Here is a 24,779-nt window from a genome sequence, read left to right on the forward strand (position 1 = left end):
GAAAAATATCTCCAAGTAACACAAATCACATTTCAATGTTTGTTTTTATGCTATATAAAACGGTCCGGCCGAAAATCAGCTGCTAATTAGGACCGCTTTTCATAACAAAGATGTAGCGTCAAAATCAAACAATCCGTTTGACGTTGGAGACAACACACAAAACACGACTCGCAGGGCCGACATGTCAAACGCTTATTGGAGGGGAACCACCTGAGGGCAAACTAGCCGCAGGGCATGTGGGTGAGACCACCTAGTCCAGCCAGCCAAAACATTCACTGGTACCCTGCAAGTGTGTCCATCCCAGGACACCTCACATGCCGGAGGAAGTCCTGGTGCCGTCCTCTCCGGCGATAGCTAAGCAAGGGTGAGCGAGAAAAGCATGTCAAATATCAAGTGATGATGAATCACAGAACTTATGTATGTCGTAGATAGCTAAGCTATAACAGAATGTAGGGACACACGCGGAAATATGCATGGAGTATGGATCCCTACACCAAATGTGAGGAAACGGTTAATAACATGTAGTAAAAGCAATTGTATCTCTCAACTATAATCTCGCCGACCCAATAAATAATATGCTGCAGACGATATATATAAAAATATTATTTGCCAATAATGAAATCTAGAAGAAGCTTGTTTGCATTGTTTTGTAAAAATGTAGACACGAACCTTCCAAACAACTGATATTGTGAAACAGCTGATCTTTAGGCATAAGCAAAATCCTAGTTATATACATTTAGATAAGTATATTTATAAAACGATTAATTGCTTGGAAAGGAATCTAGGAGCTCCTCGTGTAAGCAAGTCGTCCCTGGATGAAAATGGTCTTTTAGTTTCAACTGAAACTGGAACATGCGAGTATATGTGATAAAGTTCTCGCTCATAAGTAAATACATGCTTGGCACATCAAGTAGTTCAACAAACTATGATCTCAACAGAAGTTATAACATATCATATTATTTCGAATATATCTAGTAAGCTAAAGGCGTAACGGAAAAAAGGACATGGTTCTACTCAGGTTTAGGTAAACCACCACTACTCGGTTATTCATTTAGTGCAGCAAAACAGATTGGGAGGGAGGGATCGATCTGATTCAGTTCTAATATCTCTACCTCCTTGTCACATCGTGCCGAGGATGCTTGATCTTCTCCCTGACGAGAATCTGGTACCTAAATGTGAATGAAAGCCATGGGTCTGCAAAACAATAGAAATGTGCAAATGAGACTCAGAGTTGAGAGTTTGTTCACAGACAGACAAGAGCAAATCAAATCAACCAAGTTTTCACACTAGACTAATATGATTTCGAAATCTGTCACAAAAAGCTACACTTGAAGCTCCATTAAAAATCTGATGGAGAGCACAATGCTTGATGTCAAAAGTTAGTTCTTTGCATTGCATTACACGATTACATGAAAAAAATAATATGAAGGGCATGATATTTAAAATATACCTACGAAGGTAAAGGGGTCACATGAAAATTAGCCTATGATTCGGTTTTGATTTAGGTAATACAAAGAACTCACAAGATTCACCTAATCTATATAGAATTGCATAAAGTGATCGAAAGTAGAAGTCAGACACAACACGAGTAAAGATAAGACAATTATGAAACTCATCAGTTGTGTGCAAGTTGAAGGATAAAATAGCATGCATCATCACAAGTACATTATCTCCATACACATGACACGGAGAATGAAAATAACCTAAAAACCATGTCTTTAGAAGCAGCCTCACCTTTCTGTCATGAGAGCAGTTTGGGAAAACCCTTGCTCTCCATCGGCAGCCTTTCTCGTTGCAATGCCTAGTTTAAATTCAAATCATGAAGCTGAGGCATAAGAAAATGTCTAGTTATATATACGCAGAAGAGTGTATTTCGAAAGATTAATTACCAGCAAGGGCAGAGAGGAGCTCCTTATCGTCAGTAAGGCAGCCCTAAATGAGAAGGGTATGTTAGTATTAATTAAAACTGCAGCATGCACACATAACACATAACTGAAAAAATCGTACTTTTAGATATGCCTACTCCTAATAACTAGAGGCCATGATTTCTGTTGCATGTAAGAGTGAAATGCCAGGACATGAACGTGACCACTGGGCAACTACACATATCAGCTATGATGATTAATAAATTACATAATTATGAGGAATGCAGTAAACAAAATAATTATCAAAATTATGACGGGACTATCCATACAAGGTCCGAGCTAGATAATTGCAAAGCAGTATATTAGTTAAATCTTGACGAACAGAGAAAAACCAAACAACGTCTCCATCGAGCAGCTAGCCAATCGAGCGCGCCTAAAGTCAGTACCTTGTAATGCCATTGTTGGCGAGCTCCTAGATCGCAGCGCGCCCTAGCGGCCCTTGTAGGCGACCGGCTCGACCTCGTCCAGGATGTGGCGCACCCCACCGGACCATTGAATCATGTGCGTCCACGGCCTCCCGGCCGTCAAACATCATCTGCAGAGTAAGCCGGCGGCAGCCCAGGTGGAAACCAGCTAACACTGCCATCCCCTCGTCCGAGGAGATGCTCCTCGCAGCGTGGCGCGCACGGACAACGACCCTCCGGGTTCGTTGCCGCCACCGGTAGCAACGCCATGGCTCGGCGCCGCCTCTCCAGACGGCGGCGAGCCTTTGGGTGGCATTGGTGGATCTGATGCGGAGTGGAGAGTGGGCGCGACACTGGGGGCAGAGTGGAGGAGGTGCCGGGGCTGGGGGAGATGAGTCGGCGGCGGAGGTTATGCCGGCGAGGTGAGTATCGGCGTCACAGGATGACGCGAGAAAATTGGGGAGAAAGAGGAGGGAAATGGGACATTGGGTTGACCTACAGGAATGCGTCAATGGGATGAGTTCTCTCCAAACATCAAGAGAGATTGCAGGTTGGAATCTCTGATATTTATTTTCTGCATGGGCGTCTTATCCCTCCCGTTATTTTAGCAATCGTAATCAATCCCTGATCCCCGCATTTCCCGTAACTCAGAACCCGTAAGAAAATTTACATAGGTGTAGCAGCAGCGCTGAGATAAGGTTGATCAGAGTTTCGTTCAGTTAGCTGTACACGTCGCCCAGCTTACAGAGTTGCAAGGTTTAAAAAGGACAAAGTTCAGAGATGAAGAACTAGTCCAAAACATGACTATGTAGGATGAGTTTTTAAGTAGATGGATTCACAGATGCTAATCGTAAAACACAAGTGCACAAGTGAACATGTACTAACTACTTTAAACTTTTACAAAGGGAGACAACGAGGTTTCAGAGTTACAGTATTCAGTGATCAAGGTTCAGTTTGCTGCTAGTTATACAGTTTTTTCTCTTATTCCTATTTATTTTTTGATTGATGACTCATGAAGCTCTGTTCAGGGTATCGATGCAATCTCATCTGCTACATAACTGGGACATGATTCACTGTTAATACAGACATTTTGGAAGATGAATGCTGGGATTGGATTGAATAAGAAGGCAAAGATAAGAACCTGAATGTTGCTTAGCAAGTGATCTTATTCAGGAACATGTCTGCATCTCTCCCTCCGATTCCAATCCCAGCAACTAGCTAGCTACCATCATATCTCCCAGCGCTGCACCACAAGTACATGGTTTATTACCAAAACAGAATTGTGCCAAGTTAGATCAAGAAAACCACTAAGTTGTTAGGGCGATCGAGATGTCTCAGGTTGCGGCCGCCGGAGACGAGCATTAGTGTGACCTCGCCACCATGTCTGGCACACAGCAGGCGTCATGTCCGTCGGCATGCTTGGCCATCCGGCCAAACCCTGCCGTGCAGCGACTATTGGTGGAAGCAGACGAGTTTTGTGGGGGAAGGATGAGAAGACATTGGTGGAGGATGAAGAGCAAAACAACGCAGGGAATTTATAGGGAGGGAGCGCCGGCATCTGCGAGCATGGCGGTGAGCGGAGAACGCGGAGAGACGGTGGATGGGGGCACAATCCGTGTGACGAGCGCGAGGTGAGCCGGCAGCCATCGGATGGAGAGGGAGGTGGAGGATATGAGATTTGCATTGGTTTAATTGATTTGCCTTAATCACGGAGGAGATATACTCCTCACATGGATTTCCTTTTTTACCACGTCAAACGAAATAACCGACGCGGAAGAGTCGAAGAAGCCGAACATCTCGACAGATGACGATCAACCATTAAGCCGCCCCGCGCTCAGGTGAACGCTGAGCATGAGCATCACATTACAGAAAACCGGCGTCCTGCATGGCGTGCGATCAGTGCCTCATCTGCTAGTGCCTCTCGTCTACGCTCTGCTTGACTCACTCGCCTAGGTGCCAACTGCCAAGTACTATATCAAGCTGTGTACCACAGAGAGCTAGCTACTAGGACGTGATCGACATATAATGTTGAGTGTTTTTCATTCATGGAGAAGATTTCATTGAGCCTCTACTTTTGTGGCATGTCGGTGGCCAAGGAAATGGAGATTTCATCTTGGACAAACATGCCTGGCTAACCTCATAGAAAACCCGACCTCGATCGGAGATATTGTCCAAAACCTCATAGCAAAACAACATAACAATCATATCAAATAATTTATTCTCTTGTAGTATCACCAAAAAAATTATGAGATCTCCGGCGAGGTCCTTGCATCGATTGATGTCGTTCGAAGCAGCGTCAGACTGCTATCGCACCACATGCGGCCTAACCTAGCAGCAACGGTGCAACGCCGCATCCTTTGCAGCCACGGCCGCACCGGAGGTGGGGAGGGGCGCCGGTAGTGGCGGGGCACCTCGATGAGTAGCGTCGTTGTCCGAGTGGGATTTTGGGGGAGGCGTGTGTAGGAGCACTTCGACGACGAGGAAGTGGAGGTCCGATGTGGTGACGCCATGTGGAAGCGCGTGGAAAAGCGGAGTCGCGCAATAAGCGACACACGGTGGAGCACAATGCGACGATGCGGGAGTACGCGCATGGGTGGCTAGGCGATGTTGTCCAACCAGCATGGAGGCGCGGGGGCTCGCCGGCCGTTCGGGATGTAGGGGAGGATGCGGTGCCGGTTCCATCGAGGGGAGACAACGGAGAAGAAGCGGGGGGGAGGGAGGATGATGGTAGCTGGCAAGCAGTGGGGCTAGGGTAGCCGACGTGGTGGTAGTGCGACCACGCGATGACGAGATAGCGTCAGATGGGTCGCGCTCACGTTAGGAAGAAAGTAAAACAAGATGTCAAGGAAAGAGATAAAAGTGGGCCATCGGGGCACACACCGAAGGTTGTGGGATACGCGAGCCTCCGATTGTTTCAGATCATTATCCTTTTATTTATATAGGAAGGCTTATATATGCTCTAACTTACATATGCTTGTATACATAAAGATTCCAAATCTTTCGGTTGACCTACGACACATATTTCCTCAAGTCACCAAAAATGTTCGCTACAATTAAAGGGCAAGTATGGAGTATGAGCTTGGGGTTTTGGAGGAAATGAGAGGTGTCGGTCTCTCGGCAACCATTGATTGGTGGGATTCCTCTCCATATTTCGTTTGTTGGTGCCATCATCAGTGTCGGGCGAAGGTGGGAGGTAACGACATATTATTTATTAATTGGCATGTATTCTAGGAACCCATATATACCCATATTAGGACACCATGCAAAATGGATGGGTTTACCACCGTTGTTGTCGCGATATCACGTGAAACCCTATTCCATGGGCCCCATGACATCTACCCACTGGAATCTCATCAAAACTGGGGATTCCATGTGAATTTTTTTATTGCATTATTACAATAGGTCATAAGACCACGACAAACCAAAAAAAAAACAAGTTCTTACAATAGTAGGGTTGGTGGCGTCTAAGTGAGGTTATGCACCATTAATCTAGAACTTGTGTGCAAAATAATCCTATTTGTCAATCGGTTGCTACATCAAAGTTGTGTTTTGGCTTCTCCGCTTTAAAACACCCATGTATACTTTCGATTGTTTTCGATTGTGACCCCACATACCACAGGGGAATAGTTTTCGATTGTTTTTGGCGTGATTTCATGTGCTCCTCTATTTTGCATGCCCCGCGATGTTTACCCTAGCTTTTGGTCGAGAGTGGTGATTCCATGTGACTTTCCTCTTTTTGTGTTATAATGGGTCGCAAGACCATGAAACCCCCGAAAAGAGGCCAAGTTCTTACAAAAGTTGTGTGAGTGGCTTTGAAGTGGGCGTTTTGCACTATAAGGCAAGATTATTCTTTCGGGGTAATCATGTTCGTGAACCAGGTACCACTTTACAAGAGTTGGGTCAGTGGTTTCGGAGTGGGCTTTTTTTGCACTACAAGTCTAAAATCTTCTTGACTTATAGTCCTATTTAAGTGTGAAGGAAGTGTCACTTCAGAGTTTTGTATTCTATTTTTTTACACCACCTTTCTATACCCATATCACGACCACGATCAAAAGGATAAGAGTTTTGACCTTCCTTGCACAATTTCCGGGGAAACTTTATTCCGTGAGACCCGTGATGTCTACATTGTAGCTGTCCATCAAAAGTGGTGTTTCCATGTGAGTTTCATATTACCCATTAGCTTTCCATCGAAAGTGGTGATTCAATATAACTTTCCTCTTTTATTGTGTTATTATGGGTCATAGGAACATGAAAATACCCATAATAGGTCAAGTACTTACAAGAGATTGGTCGGTGCCTCACAGTTGGGGTTACCCACTATGAGTCTAGAATCTTCACCCATGATAGTCCTGTTTGCGAATGAAGTGCCACTTCAAAGTTGTGTATTGGTTTTTTTACACCACACTTAAATATCCATATCACTCCCCCATGAACGAGAGTAATTGTTTTGACCATTCCTCACGCAATTTGAATCGATACCATGTCCCATGGGACCCACGACATCAGTGGCGGAGCCAGCTAACAATTTAAGCCTAGGCAAAGTCGACGTGCATGTCAATTCATCAGAGTTTGCCCACACAAAACCTTCGTATAGTTCTATACGCCCTATAGTATTACAAGGGAGCTTACCAGCGTAGCCCGGGCAGCCGCCCGGGCATGCCGGGCCGTAGCTCCGCCACTGCACGACATGTAACCCTACCTATCTATCGAGAGTGGTAATTTCATGTGACTTTCCTGTCTGTTTGTGTTATGATAGGTCACATGAACATGAAACCCCAAAACAGATATCAAGTTCTTACAAGAATTAGGGTCGGTGGCGTCTAATTGGGGTTTTTGCATTATAAGTCCGGAATCTTAATTATCAATGACTTAATATTTTAATATGGTAAATCTCTAAACTCCAGCCACGTTTACTATTTTTGAATTTAGTTAATTATTAGTGAATTCAATGAACGGTTTTGTTTCCTAAAACTGCCTAAGTAGTTTCTCCACTTTACGGGCTAAAAGGAGCATGAGTTTCTTCAAACACTTGCAACTAACTCAAGCCAAACTTCTGATATGATGTCAAGATTGTACTTTTGATAATAACTAAATTCTCGTCCTTGACATTCATTAATTTTTTATTCGCGGCGCTAAGTAATTTGTGGCCGGTGAAAAAGCATATAATACTGTCTAAATTAATCGACCGGGAAATTAAATCTGATTTCTCGGCTAACTTTACCATTCTCAACATATCATCTAAAAAAATCAATGTTCTTAGTAATTTGATCGCCTAATCTAGTGCTGGAAAGTTAGTACCTGTTCTTGAACTGTTGGGCGTTGCATGGGTAATAATTATATGGATCGATGATTATTGGCATCGTCAATCCACTTTTATTTTTTCCTAGATGAGTTGATTACCGTGCTAACTATATAATTCGTTGATGTCAGCTCTATAATATTTTTGACCAACAATGTTACACCACCAGTTCCCGGTTACTGGTTTAAACTGGCAGAATTAATGGAACAGAACGAAAGGACAAGAAAATAGTGAGTAGGCTTGAAGCTATACTGGTAGCTTGATTTATAGTGGTGTACACGCACTGGACTCGTTTAGCTTCTAAATGTCCCTTCATTGTAATGAATAAGAAAGTCGACTATGGCGATGACAAGCAGGATCTCGTGAGTTACCGTGATCTACCATGTATGCGGCAGGTTACTACTTTCAAGACATCAAGCTAACCACATCTTCGACGGTTCATGCACGACATCGGCCGTAGGTAACGTCCTTTTTACCAAGGTAGCAAGCGGACACGGCGGAGCGCCCTCCATGGTGGGGAGGTGGTGCTGACTCTTCTCCTAGGCCAACAATACTACTTTTAGAGCATCTTCACCGACATCTCCCAAATAGTCGCCGACAGAGGCGCCGGTACAGACGCAGACGACGAACTCGAACATCATGGGCCCCTCCTCGTCCATGTCCGACGATGCAGATGACGGCGTCGCAGGCGACGGCGTGCGTGCAGCTCTGCCGCGGCCACGGCCACGACCACGGCCGCGACCTCGGCCTCTACCAGACATGGCATCGTCTTTTCAGATGGTGGCGGCTAGGGTTGGGGAGAGAGGCGCTAGGATTTGTGTGTGAGTGGGACGATGAGAGACGGCCCTTTTTATAGGCCGGAGGGAGGCGGGGGAGCGGTGGCGCTCATTAACGCCGGCACGAAGAGTAAGGCGTGCGCGACGGGACGGTTCGCTGCGCGTCTCCCAAATCGCTATCGGAGGCGCGGTGGAGATGCTCTTGCACCCCTTTTAATTAACATCGTTCTAGCTAGCATCCAACAAGGCGAAGCCATTCCCCAGATATGTCTTTTCACCGATGAAACAAAATCATTCATTGCATTCTCTCTTGATAGATCTTATCGTATGTTGTGACCAGCTGCAAATTCGTGCGCATGTCTAATTGAGAGAACCCGCACTATCTGAAATTACAAAATTCACATGAAGAAAGGCAGACCACGGACCTGGACCGGGCCATCGAAATTATTGAGTTGGGCCAAACTGAACGCATCTTCCTCATCTCATCTCATCGCATCTTCCTCCAACTTCCCCGCGCCGCCGCCTCAACGCCGGCCGCACCAGCCCCTCCGCCGCTCGCCGCTCGCCGCCCACCCAGCTCCCTCGACGCCGGATGATGGCCCCCCCCCCACCCACCAAATCCCCTCCGCCCCCCTGTCCCACCCGCTGCAGAAACATCCCCTCCTGGACCCGCCGTCGATGAGCACCGCTCGAGGCTCAAGACGGCGCTGGACCTCCTCCACAGCTTCCGCGTCGACCTCGAGCGCCACGGTAAAAGTCCCCATCTCCGCTTCCTGACCTCCATTTCCTTCCTATTGCTCATGCTCTGTCCCGTGCAGAAAATTTGGACCGGCCTCCCCCAGCTGCTACTCTGCTGGTGTGTGCTTGCCATTGCCAGCACGGCCCTCCTCAGAAGCTGCAGCTGGGCCTGGACGTCGACGACCACGCACAAGGAGACGGCGACCTGGACATGATCGGCCGACCACGACGACGCCCACAGAATAAGGTCCTCACCTTGTTTCCCCTCTTCCTGCCTTGCACTAACCTAGTTCTTCCCCACGATGACATGTTTGTGTGCACCTCTCACACATGAGCATATTGTTGTACATATTCTATCCATATTTGTCCGGAAAAATGCTGGTCTCCTGTGATGCTGCTGATTCAGGGCATCTTATAGTTACTTTAGGAATTGACCAACTAGTCAATGCTTCCTGATATTGGCTTCATTCTTATTATTTGCTTATGCTAGAGAGTTCCTGATGTTGTTACCTCTGTTCCTGACATGTGCAAACTATTTAGGCTGTTGTGTTGTTTGGCCGTTCCAGTTAAGTGGATAGATAAAGAATATGTCTGGTTTACTGTACTAGCTGATTAATGTAGTACTTGTCCTACTAGTACCTGGACAAACATGTAATCTTTTTCCAATTCTGCATATATATGTCCACCACCTATCTTATGCTGCTCAAAGCATCATCTTGATGATTTCGCTATGACCGTATAATAGCTGGTTCATGTACATGCTTGTGTATTACTGCTATCGCTGCGGTGTTGCACTTACAGATTTTTTAGATGCCATGCGCGTGCTCTTTCTTTCTTTTGCATACCTTCCTCTTCAAAATATTGTATCTACCATGGTGCTTGTTGTATGATGATGTGCGTTGTTACTTTTTTATCGATCTCATTGCCAGGATATTTGTTTAATGTATTCCATCCTGGTGTGATAGTTGATATGACAAGAGCCGAAATTAAGTTTGTTCATATGGTTCTCAGCTTTGCCTTTGGCAAGCCTTATGATTTCTGTGTGGTAATGGAGTTCTTGTGTTGCTGATATGCAGGTATAATTTCTTCCGACATTTCCGGTTGGAGGGATGTCATGTGCCAAGCAAAAGTCATGGATGGAGAAGACTGCTTGTTGTATTGTGCCACCCTGCCACACGAGAGAGCTGGCTTACCAGGTTTGTAAAACTGGGGTTTTGCACTTCTGTTCTGTGTATATTTCTCTCCCTTTTCTTGATTATCTCATTGCTTTTGTGTTCTGAATTGAAGGTTGCTCTATTCTATGGAGGTGTTCACATTAATAAACACCAAGGATTTATTTGTTGCCGTCACTGTGGTGGGGCACACCTGGAAGGATTGTAGCTCTAGCTAGAAAGAAGGACATTTCTTTGAAGAATGTGAGGCATTCCATCCTTGATGAGTGTGATAAGATCATAGGTCAGTTGGTAAATTTTTATCCTCATTTCTTCCGTGTATAGAGTTTTCTGGTCATATCTTCATATATATGATGCGTGGAACTGTAGGTTCTGCTAAGCTGTTTGCTGTATATAGTCAATTAGCACTAGTGACATGTATAGTCTTTTGAGAATTAAGTTCTTGCTCGCCTACTTGTCATGTGTTGTATGTACAAGTCCTGGGATGAGATTGCAGAAATTTGCATGCTGACATGCATCTGCTTTGCCATGGCGTTGATTGTTGGGTAGTTCTCTCGCTGATTAGGCATGTGCTCGAGATAATATCTTTGCCCACTAGTCATGTTCTGTGCAGAATAGTTCCTGATTCATTTAACTAGAGCTCGAAAATAAATTGGCCTTTTGCTTTTGTATTTCAGGGGAGAAGTGGATCTGGAGCTGGTCAGGAGGTAGCGATGGCTGCTGGATCCGGCTGGCAGGCTGCGGTGGCTTTCTTTTTCGACTCCGTGGGTTTAGGTGAGTCCTCGGGTAGCCATGACACTAGACTCCGTGGATTTTATGATATGGATGACATAGTACATTCAAGTCTCCACAAGTCTTGTTTTTGACATGATGATCCGTGACACCATCAAGCCATGTTTGTATTGGTGTTTTGCAATTCTATTGACATGTTAGGCCAATTTCGAAATGTTCCTTCTTGCTAAATCTGCCCTAGCTGACCATCATGTTTTGTCCTTGTTCAAGGAAAACGAGGACTAAACGAGAGACATGTGTTGCAGCTGGAACGTGTAGCTGCGGGCCATCACTTGGAAGGGAGCTGGAAGACCCTGGGGACAAGCTTGGCCGGCTTCCTTTCTAGCGCCTTAATGAACTCTGGTATATATGATTATGATGCATGTTATGTTGTATGTAACTTGCATGCTGCTGTGCATCAGCTTTGCCCGGTATTGTCCGTTGTTGAGGAGGTTTTTGTTGATTATATGTTTGTGTCACTTGGGCTGTGTTGTATGCGCCATTGTCTTAATTGAAGTATGATATTTGCTGTGCAGGTTTGGATGTCCAAAAAACAGGCAAGGTCATGCCAAAATTTTGAGCACTCCCTTGCTAATTAAGTTTGGACATCCTTGCTACTTAGTAGCTTAATGACTAGTTCTATTTATTAAACAAAATCCTGCTGATCTTTGTAAACAAGTAGAAAGAAGTAATTGTTGAAAAGTGCTAGATAGGAAGCAGAATCAATCATTGATAAGGATCTGTTGCTTTTCTTGGAAATTGTTTCAGCTTTATAAGTTCCTTGTGAAATTAGAAGTTTGGAATCAGACTAGTTCCTGATTCCTGTAACTTGAGCTTGAAAATAATGTGTCTTTTCGTTTTTGTATTTCAAGGGATAAGTGGAGCTGGCCCAGGAGGTAGCCATGGCCGCCGGATATGTCCGGCAGGCAGCGGTTCCTTCTTCTTTGACTCCGTGGGTTTAGGTGAGTACTCGGGTAGCCATGACACCGACACTTGATTTAGTAGAGGCTGGTTTAGGACCATACCATGGCTATATGTTGGTGTTACGAGAGTGTCACCTCTTATGTCCTTTCCATTTCTTTGAGATCATGTTATGCGTTATTTTCCAGAGGCTGGTTGCACTTGTTTGAAGCTATCTGCTTAGATTAATGTTTGAAGCTACTTGCTATAAGTTTGTACGAGGTACAGGTAGAACCTAGAGTCACAGTAAACCAAAATTTTCGTAACCTTGATCTTGAGTTACTATTATTAATGTGTCTGGTTGCGCTTGTTTGGCGCTGTTCTGCACTAAAGTGGCTAAGTTATGATCCATATTAAGTGCCGGGATTACTATTTTTGTTTTGCTTAGCTGATTCCTATAATGAGTTCTGTTACCAAGCTGATTGATGTAACTTGCATGCTGATGTGCATCAGCTTTGCCCGGTATTGTCCGTTGTTGCGGAGGTTTTCGTTGATTATATGTTTGTGTCACTTGGGCTGTGTTGTATGCGCCATTGTCTTCATTGAAGTATGAAATTTGCTGTGCAGGTTTGGATGTCCAAAAATTTTGAGCACTCCCTTGCTGATTAAGATCGGACATCCTTGCTACTTAGTAGCTTAATGACTAGTTCTATTTATTAAACAAAATCCTGCTGATATTTGTAAACAAGTAGAAAGAAGCAATTGTTGGCAAGTGCTAGATAGGAAGCAGAATCAATCATTAATAAGAAACTATTGCCTTTCTTGAAAATTGTTTCTAGCTTTATCAGTTCCTTGTGTAAATTAGAAGTTTTGAATCAGACTAGTTCCTGATTCATGTAACTTGAGCTCGAAAATAATTTGTCTTTTCGTTTATGTATTTCAGGGGAAGAGTGGAGCTGGCCCAGGAGGTAGCCATGGCTGCCGGATCTGGCCGGCAGGCAGCGGTTCCTTTTTCTTTGACTCCGTGCGTTTAGGTGAGTACTCGGGTAGCCATGACACTGACACTTGATTTATTAGAGGCTGGTTTAGGACCATACCGTGGCTATATGTTGGTGTTATGAGAGTGTCACCTCTTATGTCCTTTCCATTTCTTTCAGATCATGTTATGCGTTATTTTCCAAAGGCTCGTTGCACTTGTTTGAAGCTCTCTGTTTAGATTAATGTTTGAAGCTACTTGCTATAATTTTATAAGAGGTAGAGGTAGAACCTGGAGTCACACTAAACCAAGATTTTCCTATAATTTGGGCTAAACCTTGATCTTGAGTTACCATTATTAATGTGTCTGGTTACACTTGTTTGGAGCTGATCTGCACTAAAGTGGCTAAGTTCCGATCCATATTAAGTGCCGGGATTACTATTTTTGTTTTGCTTAGCTGATTCCTAAAATGAATTCTGTTACCAAGCTGATTGATGCCTGTGCTGGATGTTCCTAGTTTTAATAAGAAAGAATAGCAACTTCCTTTTCTTCAGCAGGTAAAGAAAGAAGAGCAAGAAGGCTACAACGAAGGATCATCCCAGATCCTTTCACTTTCTGCATGCAATATTCTTGGTAGTATGCAGTGCAGTGCCGGTTTTATTTGTAGTACACCTTTTCGGTCCTTGTAATATTCAGTAGTACTTGACGTTGTAAAATCCATTTGTGTAATGCTCCAGGCTTCGGAAGTTGTAACTACTTGTAAACGCGCAATTATGTGATCATTGCTCCTTGCTCGCATTTCTCTTTGGGTTAGAGCTGTGCTGTGAGCAAGGTTGGATCGTATGATGTACGAAGTACGAACATTTATTCAACTACTATATTGTTTGATCTGTGGTCTGAATGTTGCAAAAGAAGTAAAGGTGATGGCAAACTTTTGAGCACTACGGATAATTAAACTTGCATTGACTTAGTTTCTTTCTCGTAATAAACTGCAGTTTTTGTGTCTCAAATGGACCAGGTCGATCAGATGAGAGGGTCCATCGGTTTGCGGAGGATGAATTGGAGTATATCATCACCTATCTAATTCATTTGTACATACGCACGCTGCCTTGCTACACATAGCGGGAAATAATAAGGGAATTATAAAGGAAGTCCAACGTAGCAGGGAAAGTTGAGATCCCACAATTAATTGGATATATTGGGATTTAATCAGTTCCTATAATACAGCGCCATAATTTTCGTTTTGGGCTGCGCGGTAATCTAGCTGAAACTTTCCCATAAAAATATGTTGAAACGGCATATATTCCAGATCAACCCAGACGGGGACATCGCTCGGGCGATCCACCCACACAACGCCGCCGCCGCCGCCGCCGCCGACCGCCTCGCCGGTGAGCCCTTCTCCTGGTCCAATCCCTCGCTGACGCCACAACACTCGACGTTAGCGCACCCGTAAAACCCTACCGACCCGGCGTTGAGGACGACGTAGCTCCGTCCGGTCCACCCACCGCCCACCGGCGTTGATGCACCCGTCGGCTTCGTGGCGCCCGTCTACAGGCACACGCTCAAGGTAGGACACATCCCAAATCTAGTAAATCCTCTTCTCTCCCCCTCCCGAATTTAATCTACCCAGCATCCAGAGGAGGGAAAACGTCTCTTCTCGGAGCAGCACCTTCTTGATCTGCTCCAACAAGTCCGCCACCGCCGCCGCCGTCATCCTCAAGGTCACCCCCATCCTCCCATCCCGGCTCGCGCCCATTTGTGCGATCCTTTTTATTTGCTGATCGATTGAGAAGATCATGAATTTAATTTGTTGCCATGTCTGCGTTTTTACAGTGCAGCAGTCAGCCTTCTCGCTTCCCTAGTGATGGTTGGTGAAATAAGACCCTCTTGAGGCACTCGTTAATGGTGGCAACCCGGCCGACTTTATTAGGTGTGTTTCATCGCCTCCGTTCTGTGCTTGGTTAGCTTTCTGCATACGTAGCATAAAGGTGATCAATTCTGAAACTCGTGATTGTTTCATATTTGAAGTGACAGTCGTTGAAGCTGGGTGTGATTCCACTGAATTCCATAATCTAAACAGGGATTAGTCTGAGCGTCCACTCTCCCAATTCTTATGTTCATATTTATATATATTTGTCCATCTTATCTTGTAAGAAGCAGATTACCGAGATAAAATATTTGCATATGCATTGTTCGTCGAATTGAACTTCACATTATTTGCATATGCCATCGTTGAATAACACTCCACAGTATTTTCTTATGCATTCTGCATACGGAACTAGGCGGTGAGCACTCTCACCTTCCGTTCTGCATGCACTCTGCAGTCCATTTTATTTGCTGCGTTGAGGAGAAGATCGTAAATTTAATTGGCTGCCATGTCTGCATTCTTGATAGTGATGGTTGGCGAAATATATGATATAGGATCCTCTTGATGTATCCGTTAATGGTGGTAGTCGACTGGAGAGATTTCTATACGCTATTAGGTGTGTTTCATCACCTATGTTCTGTTCTAGGTTAGCTCTCTGCATACGGAACATAGAGGCCATCAGTTCTGAAATTCGTGATTATTTGATATTTGGGACGTCACAGTAGCTGCAGTTGGGTGTGATTCCATTGAATTCCATAATCTAGACAGGGACTAGTTCTAGTGTCCACCCTCTAAATTCCTATGTTCATATGTATTTGCCTTATCTTATAAAAAAGCAGATAACCAAGAGACTACACATTCATATGCATTCTTCGTCCAATAAAACTCCAGAATAGAAACCTTATTGTGTTATTTTAATAGTACATTGATGTTTTTATTGTGATTGATGTCCTGTCATTTCACCGTTACATGAAACAAAAGACTGACCAATCATGGCCTCTAGTCATTAGGACTAGGCATGTTTAAAAGTACAAAATAAAGTTTAATTATGTGCATGTTGCAGTTTTAATTGATACTGAAGTAGCCTTCTTATTCAGGGATGACTCGTTGACAGCAAGGAGCTCATCTGTGCCCTTGCTGGTTGCTTATGCCTCAACTTCGTGATTTGAATTTGAACTAGGCATTGCGATGACAAAGCTGCGGAGGGAGCGCAAAGATTTTTCCGAACTGCTCTCATGACAGAAAGGCGAGGCTGCTTCTACGGACATGGTGGTTAGGTTATTTTCATTCTCTCGGTCGTGTGTACAGAAACAGTGTACATGTGGTGATGCATACTATTCTGTCCTTAAACTTGCAGATAACTGATGTGTTTCATAATCTTCTTATGTTTAGTCGTATTGTGTCTGACTGCTAGTTGCGATCACTTTATGCCATTCTATACTGAGTTGGTGAATCTTGTGAGTTCTTTGTATTACCTAAAACAAAACAGAATCATGGCCTAATTTCCATGTGACCCTTTTACCTTAGGAGGTATATTTGAAATACCATGTCCTTCATATTATTTTTGTCATGTCATCTTCTAGCGCAATGCAAAGAACAAAGTTGTGAACAAACTCTCAACTCTGAGTCTCATCTGCATGTTTCTTGTTTTGCAGGGCAATTGCTTCATTCACGTTTTGGCACCAGATTCTCGTCAGGGAGAAGAGCATCCTCAAGTTGATGTGTTCCTGGTGCAGTTCGCTAGGAGCGACAATGAGGTAGAGATTTTATAACTGAATCTGATTGATCCCTCCCTCCCAATCTGTTTTGCTGCACTGAATGAAAAACCGAGTGGTGGTGGTTTACCTAAACCTGAGCAGAATCATGGCCTATTCTTTTTTTCCAGTGATCCCTTTAGCTTACATAACTGAATCTGATCGATCCTTCCCCGTGAGCCGTGTTCTGTGTGTTGTCTCCAACGGCAAACAGATTGATGAATTGTTTTTTTTTTTTTTTTTGTCTTTGCTGTATAGGGTGTGTGAAATGGAGCCTTAAAAATTGATTTGGGTTTTTCTTGGTTGGTCGGGTCCTGTGAAATCATTCTTCTTACACGGGCGCGCGTGGCTTGCCTCTGGCCGGTTCATTATCCGGTGGCACTCACCGCTTGTGAGCTAATGTTGCAGACAAGAAATGCTGTAACGGTCCGCCCGTATTTGTGATAAGTAGTTGCTGATAGAAGGAGCATCTCTGTTTAGCTGGTTATACATACTTATTATATGTAGTAGCAGATTTCCAGCACTGTTTGCTAGATTTCCAGCACAGGCAAACCGGGAAAAACAGGGAGGTGATTCATTGGTATGTACGAATTTACTAGTCAGGGAGATGCACACGGTCGCGATGTGAAAGCAGTGGCATAGCTCGTGTAGTTTTTTTTTTTTTTTTTTTTTTGCCATTCCATAGCTCGTGTAGTCGTGTGGGTATCAAGGCAAGCTTGAGGTCGAGGAATAAAAAAGAAAGACCCGGCTCGCGCGCGCGCGCGCGTGTGTCGCTTTAAATCAGAGCGAGAGAGAGAAAGGAATATCCTAACAGACGCGCGCGGGTGGAGCGGGTCAACGCACCTACGGCTGCGGTCCCAGTCGGCTGATGAAAACGGACGCACGTACGGCCGCAACGCAAGGAGAGAAAGCGATGATGCGGGCGCGTTTTATCCGTCGCTCCCTGCCCTCACGATCCTGAGCTTGTTCCCGGCCGCACGGGCGGCGGTGTCCGTGATGAAGTTGGACGGCAGCTGCATCAAGGTGGTACACTGGTACTACAATACAGAATAGGGCGCTGCACTTCATGCATCAAGGTGCATGCGACACCGTACTGCAAGAATTCATTGTCGCCGGGGCAAGGCAAACCTCGACGTCGACGCTGCCATCCCCGGCCTGGCCCGGCAACGCCGACAGCATGCCGTCAATTTTGCTATCGCACCCGCTCCTAACAGCAACCGCCCTGCCCCACCCGAAGTCAGTGCCGTCGTACATCGGAAACCGCGGCGAGCTCACCATTATGAGCGCGCCTCACCCGTTGGCGGCGGCTTTCAGGTCGCGGATCGCCGCGGCGCTGAAGTGGACGACTCGCTCACGCAATGGCTGCGGCGCGTGTAACGTCCCTGCGGGACCGCCGCGTCCGGAGAAGCGGAGGACGGCCGTCGAGCCGCCGAAGAAACTGCGGCCGAAGTCCGGTAGCTGGACTGGATCGCCGCGGCACAGCCCAGCCCACGTATTAAAGAAGTGCCAAAACGAGGTCCCGTCCACGACCGCGTGGTTGACGACGACGGAGAGAAAGAAAGCGCCGTCCCCGAGCTCCGTGACTTGGAATGACGAGAGCGGGCGGTGGTGGCCTTCGTAGCTCACGGCACCGGCCATCGGGAACAGATCTTTGATCAGCATGGTGGGCACGTCGGCGTCCGACACGAGGAAGTCCGCAAGCGACAGAGCGGGCGCCACCGCATGGAAGAAGTCGACGGCAGCGCCATCGTCGTTGCAACGGATGACGATGCGGCCGTCGGGGAGCGTGACTAGCCGCCCCGCGAGCGGCGGGAAGACGGCGAGCGCGCGGGAGAGCGACGACACCAGCGATGACAGGATGCCTGCCATCGGCGTGCATGTAAGCCGGAAGAATAGCCCCTTCTAAATGTAGCTGCAGGACAGCATGAGCATGTCGGAGAAGGATAGCTTGAGGTCTCCGATCGGCGAAGCGCGCTCGGGCCGAACGGTCTGCTTTGACACCACGGTGATGATGGACGCCGGCACGCTCGCGCGAGCCGGCGCGGCCGGGACGTCGGCGGAGATTGGCGGAGCCATGTTATCTGGATATGCGGCTGTGTTATCGGCGTTGGTCAGTCTCTCCATACTTTTGCTGATAAGTAGTCGTTCTTCCAGGCCACAAAAAGAGATTGGTCCTGGAAGGTGCTGCGTAGCACGACAATGTGTTGAAGAGTGTCCCGCATGATGGGCCATGCAATTGAAACCGGTGGCCAGCAATCAACCGGTGGTCTCTTTCATCAGTCAGTGCTTTGATTAATTTGATACACATCACGATCAATTCAAGCCCCCTCCCCCCTCTCTAGAGATACCATTGATGAAAAGCATGTCGAGCTGTACAAAACACGCCAGATCTATGAACGTTCCGCCGGTCCAGCGGCCCTTGCCACGGGCGTCAGTCCATCCCCGAAAATCATTCTTATGTCTAATTTAGCTTTTCATCTAGTTTCTTTCGGCTACAACCGGTGCCTTTGTATATTAGATCAGGTTAGGCGGGTGCCAATGGGGGCTGGAGGCGGGGCGGTACCGCCCGGCGCGGGGCGAGAGGCAGGCGGGAGTGGGGCGCAAGGCGAGCGCTGGCGCTGGCGCCGGGCGCTATCGCCCGCTCCCGCCCGGCTACCGCCTGCGCTGGGGACGAGAGCGAGGCGAGAGGCGGGCGGCAGCGTTGGCACGGCGACGCGGGCGAGAGTGGGGGCGACAGTCGGGCGATAGGCGGGCGAGAGGGCGTAACGGCTAGCTGACGTGGCGCGATCTGATTCGTCCACGTCAGCTAGCCGTTGGGGTAGCCGTTGGTGCTTCAAAAAATCCAAAAAAAATGCCAAAAAACCCTAAAATTTCAGCCCCACCCCCTATAAATACCCCCATATGGTTTCACTCACTCCACACCCATTTCATCCCCTTCACTCTCTCAAACCTTCTCCACCATGTCCGGTTGGACTCCACCAGATTTGACCACGTTCACGGATCTGTTGGGGCCCGACGGGTCACCAATAGGCCTAGATGATGTCTCTCCGACACATCGTCGCACCAATATCGGTTCTTCGCCGCATCCCCGAGTTTTATACTCCTTCGGCACACCACCTTCGGGGCCATATGGGCCATACGCTCCACCTCCGACGCCATATGGTTCATACCCTCCGCCTCCGTATCCATACCCCCAACCACCTCCACATGTTGCACCTACAGGTAGCGGGAGTGGCACTGTACCTCCTTACCCACCATATGGTTCATACCCTCCGCCTCCGTATCCATACGCGCCATATGGTCCGTACCCCCCACCACCTCCTGAAGCCAGTGCTCCAAGCTTGGAGTCCGATGCCGCGGAAACAATCGTACCACCGCGTCAACCGCGTCCAAAGAGGCTTGACTGGACAAAAGAGGAAGAGGAAAAACTGGTACTTTACTTACCCATCACATATTTCGGGGTTGGTTCTTGCTTGGATTTTTCACTAACAATATCTATTTCGGGGTAGGTTAATGCTTGGCTTTTTAACTCCAAAGACTCTGTTGCCGGTAATTGCAAGACCGGCACTAGTTTTTGGGGTCAGATAGCTGCAACCTTCAACTCTACCTCGGATCCTGCCCGTCATCGGACCTCGAAGCAGGTGAAGGATCATTGGAACGCCTACAACAAGGAGGTGTCCCTGTTCAATGCATTCCACATCCAAGAAACAGCGTTACGTCAGAGTGGAGCAGACGATGCTATGGTCATGACGGCGGCAATGGAGAGGTATGCGAATGACAAAAGAGTGACTCAGCCGTTCAGACGGCACCACTGGTGGCTAGCTGTTCGCAATGAAGCGAAGTGGAAAGGACAACATGGTCCTGGTAGTGGAACCGACTCCACTTCCAAGAGAAGCCGTCTAGGAACTTCTGGTGAGTACAGCTCTAGCGAGGCGACAGGCGATACGGAGGAAGAGCGTCCAACGGGCCGCGATAGGGCCAAGGCCGCGGCACGTAAGGGTAGGAGGAAGGGGAAGGAATCCTCATCAAGCAGTGAGATAGGAAGTAAATCCTTCGCGATGAGGAACATGATGAAGGGTTTAGTGAAGGCTAAGCTATTCAAGCAATGGAACAAAATGAAAGACCGATCAACCGCCGACATGGACGAAGCAGAAAAGCGCAAACATGCGAAGGCCATCAAGATGGTGGAAAAAGAGCTTGGTCTGGAAGAAGATGACGACGAGGAGGAGGAGCAGGAAGAAGAGGAAGAGGAGTAGAATTTTTATTTATTATGTAATTTTTAATATTTATTATGCAATTTTATTAATTATTATGTAATCGATAACATTTTAAGTTGAATAAAATAATTTTCTTGCATTATTTTGAATGTCTAAAAAAATCGAGTGAAATAACTTAATGTGAAAAAGAAATGGTGATGTGGAGGAGAGAGAAGTGAGAGATGGCACTATAGCTCGTGCATTGGCACCGTGGGGTGAGAGTGGGGTGAGAGTGGGGTGAGAGTGAGGGAAAAAAGCTGACGTGGCGGGTGAGAGTGAGGTGATGCATTGGCACCAGCCTTACAGAGTGTGACTCTAATACGGAAATTCTGTTAATTACAAGTCAAATTAGAGCATCTCCACCGGCGCGCTCCAAATAGTCGCCAGTAGGAGGCGTCAACACTGTCGTATGGGGGCGCCGGCACAACATCCTCCATTTGGGGGAGCAGCTCCCCATACGACAATACCGATACATGATTTGAATTAAAAAGTCAAACAAAAGCACATAAATTCGAATAAGTTTTCAAATTTAAAGTTTAAGCCAACACACGGCCACTAAATTCGAATAGGTTTTCAAATATGAAGTTTGTGCCAACATACGGCCACCAAATCGCCGTCTCCAGCTTCAAAAAACAACTTCGTCTTCCAAGCCAACTGATCAGATGAACGGGGTCATGGGCGGCTCAACCTCCACGACTTCCTCATCGTCGGCGAGCCCCTGCGGCAGCTCTGTCGCTGCAACAGGATCCACGGTCGCTGGGGGAGGCATGAACGTCGACGGTGCCAGCGTGATAGGGCAAAGGTGGCCGATCTTTCGATGAGACGTGGATAATGTCGATTTGTTGGTGGAGTTCGTGCTTGACGATCCGACTACACGTGCAAAGCTCGTGCGCCAATGCAATCGCTAGGACAATCTCCGGGAGTTGCCGATCTTGCGGATGCACGATCAGCCCGACCAGCGAGGGTCTTAATTCCTACCCGAAATCGAGAACAAGTAAGAACTAATATTGCAATCAGAATATTGCGGATGAAAGATGAAAGCTTTATTGAATAAGGTGGGATTCCGAATAGTCGGTCTTGTTCTGGGCGTTGGCCTCAAAATAAGTACACGAGAGTTGCAGCAATGGCTAACTTTTAGTCTAATCAAAATCCGAGTCTAAACGTGACGGCTATGGAGGTATTTAAAGGAGGAAAAGGTGGGGTTTCGACCAGCCATACGTATGGTGGCCGAACCAAACCTAGAAGGCCTTTCCCCCTTCAATACGGACTCTAAAAAGTGGCTGACTTAATTCCTGCGAAAATGACATGGGCCTGGCCCAAAACTAAAGGTGACGCAGCACCATATTATGCTATGGACGAAATTATGAAGTGGAGAACTCTATATTTCGACCATGTCTTCATCTCTTCTTATGGTGGCTTCAAAGTTCTGAAATCTCCACTTGTGGCGTCATCTTCAATCCTCAAGTGCTTGCTGTCATCCCCTCCATGTGTGATCATGCTCCAATGCTTGTCCTCCTCATCCATGCTAGGTCCATCATTCCTAAGAGTAACAAACATATCTGATTTAGGCAGCATCATATTCTCATGTATATGAGGAATAGTTCCAAGAAACGAAAGTACCTGATAGTTAAGTTGTTTGGCACGAGCTCGAGTGATTGGTCCTTGTATTTGTGTGGCTGTAGGTACAGCGGTTGTATCAATAGATGGGATGTCCTCATCACAGCGGAGACATGAACATGGAGGGTGTCGGGGGAGACGTCGACGCAGCTCGCGCCGCCAGCAACTCTTGGCCGACGTGAGCTTCCATCTTCGCCGCATCCACCTTCTTCCCCTCTAACTCGATCTTCATGTCTTGCTTGTCGAGGATTGCCTTCCACACGACGGCAGCCCTATCTGCCGCTTCCTTGTTCTCCATTGAGAATAAAGTTATCATCTTCTCGAGGGAGGCATCCATGGCGCCCAATGTCGGCGCCGCATTCCTCTCGGCCTTGGCCTGTTGCCATGGGGCGCCCGGTGGAGGCGTCGGCTGGATCGACCGGCCCTTCTACCCCGTCCTTGTTGAGAGTGTGGCGGAGGTCGTCCCATTTCTTGCAACCTTGTAGCTTGTTGAAGCAATGCATGAAGGAGAAGTCTTTGTCCGCATTTTTGTACTTGTACATTGATACGTCCATTTTGCATCACTATTTTATATCATAATTTGCTGTTATTCATTGATATATTTCATATTTAGAGATGATACTTATGTTATTTCACCTATTTTGCATGTTTCATGATCATTGGAGAATTATTCACCGGAGTCAGGATTCTGCTGGAAAAAGCACCGTCAGGACACCATATTTCAGAAGATCAACAATTGACGGAAATTATATGAAAAATCCTATTTTTCCAGAAGACGAAGGGAGCCAAAAGGAGGGGCCGCCATGGCCCCCCCCATAGGCCGGCGCGGGCCCTGGCCTGGCCGCGCCGCCTTGTGGGGAGGGGGCCCACAGCCCCCTCTGGCCTCCTCTCCTTCGCGTACATCATCTCCCCGAAAACCTAAGGCACGGGGAGTTACGGAGAATTGACGAGCCGCCTGCGCGGGCGGAGAAACACCAGAGAGAAAAGAGCTCTCCGGCGGGCAGGAATCCGCCGGGGAAATTCCCTCCCGGGGGGGGGGGGGGAAATCGACGCCATCGCCACCGTCATCGAGCTGGGCATCATTGGGATCATCATCGTCATCATCTCCACCATCTACACCGTCATCTCCACTGCTACATCTCGTCACCGCTGTAACAATTAGGGTTGGATCTTGATTGTTTGATAGGGGAAACTCTCCCGGTATTGATTTCTACTTGTTATTGATGCTATTGAGTGAAACCATTGAACCAAGGTTTATGTTCAGATTGTTATTCATCATCATATCACCTCCGATCATGTTCCATATGATGTCTCGTGAGTAGTTCGTTTAGTTCTTGAGGACATGGGTGAAGTCTAAATGTTAGTAGTGAATTATGGTTGAGTAATATTCAATGTTATGATATTTAAGTTGTGGTGTTATTCTACTAGTGCTGTCATGTGAACGTCGACTACATGATACTTCACCTTTATGGGCCTAGGGGAGTGCATCTTGTATTCTTTTGCTAATTGTGGGGTTGCCGGAGTGACAGCAACCTAAACCCCCGTTAGTATATCGGTGCAGGAGGGATAGCAGGATCTCGTAGTTTAAGGTCTGTGGTTAGATTTATCTTAATTACTTTCTTGTAATTGCGGATGCTTGCAAGGGGTATAATCACAAGTATGTATTAGTCCTAGGAAGGGTGGTGCATTAGCATAGGTTCACCCACACAACACTTATCAAAACAATTAAGATTAATCAACTATATGAAGCGAAAGCACTAGACTAAAATCCTCGTGTGTCCTTGATGGCGTGTAACTCACACGTTCGTTGGGAACCCCAAGAGGAAGGTATGATGCGCACAGCAGCAAGTTTTCCCTCAGAAAGAAACCAAGATTTATCGAACCAGGAGGAGCCAAGAAGCACGTTGAAGGTTGATGGTGGCGAAATGTGATGCGGCGCAACACCAGGGATTCCGGCACCAACGTGGAACCTGCACAACACAACCAAAGTACTTTGCCCCAACGAAACAGTGAGGTTGTCAATCTCACCGGCTTGTCGTAACAAAGGATTAACCGTATTGTGTGGAAGATGATTGTTTGCAAAGAAAATAGTAAAGAACAATTGCAGTAGATTGTATGCGATGTAAAGAATAGGACCGGGGTCCACAGTTCACTAGAGGTGACTCTCCCATAAGATAAAAGCATGTTGGGTGAACAAATTACAGTCGGGCAATTGACAAATAGAAAAGGGCATAACAATGCATATACATGATATGATAAATATAGTGAGATTTAATCAGGGCATTACGACAAAGTACATAGACCGCTATCCAAGCATGCATCTA

At 46.6% G+C, this 24,779-nt stretch overlaps 1 protein-coding gene and 2 long non-coding RNA genes across 3 annotated transcripts; 2 read left to right on the top strand and 1 right to left on the bottom strand.

Moving 5' to 3' along the window:
* Positions 1-9,255: 9,255 nt before the first annotated feature.
* On the top strand, positions 9,256-10,949 carry LOC124706352. Its single transcript, XR_007004392.1, has 3 exons — positions 9,256-9,389; positions 10,219-10,338; positions 10,430-10,949. It is a non-coding gene; the product is annotated as an uncharacterized LOC124706352 (long non-coding RNA).
* A 140-nt stretch (positions 10,950-11,089) lies between these two features.
* LOC124649891 lies at positions 11,090-13,043 on the top strand. Its single transcript, XR_006986827.1, has 3 exons — positions 11,090-11,647; positions 11,958-12,047; positions 12,929-13,043. It is a non-coding gene; the product is annotated as an uncharacterized LOC124649891 (long non-coding RNA).
* Positions 13,044-17,872: 4,829 nt separating this feature from the next.
* On the bottom strand, positions 17,873-18,622 carry LOC124648099 (uncharacterized acetyltransferase At3g50280-like). Its single transcript, XM_047187919.1, has one exon. The coding sequence runs from the start codon at positions 18,449-18,451 to the stop codon at positions 17,873-17,875; it is 579 nt and encodes a 192-aa protein (XP_047043875.1). The 5' UTR covers positions 18,452-18,622.
* Positions 18,623-24,779: the final 6,157 nt, after the last annotated feature.

Source organism: Lolium rigidum, chromosome 4, assembly GCF_022539505.1.
Source record: "Lolium rigidum isolate FL_2022 chromosome 4, APGP_CSIRO_Lrig_0.1, whole genome shotgun sequence".
NCBI classification, from domain to species: Eukaryota; Viridiplantae; Streptophyta; class Magnoliopsida; order Poales; family Poaceae; genus Lolium; species Lolium rigidum.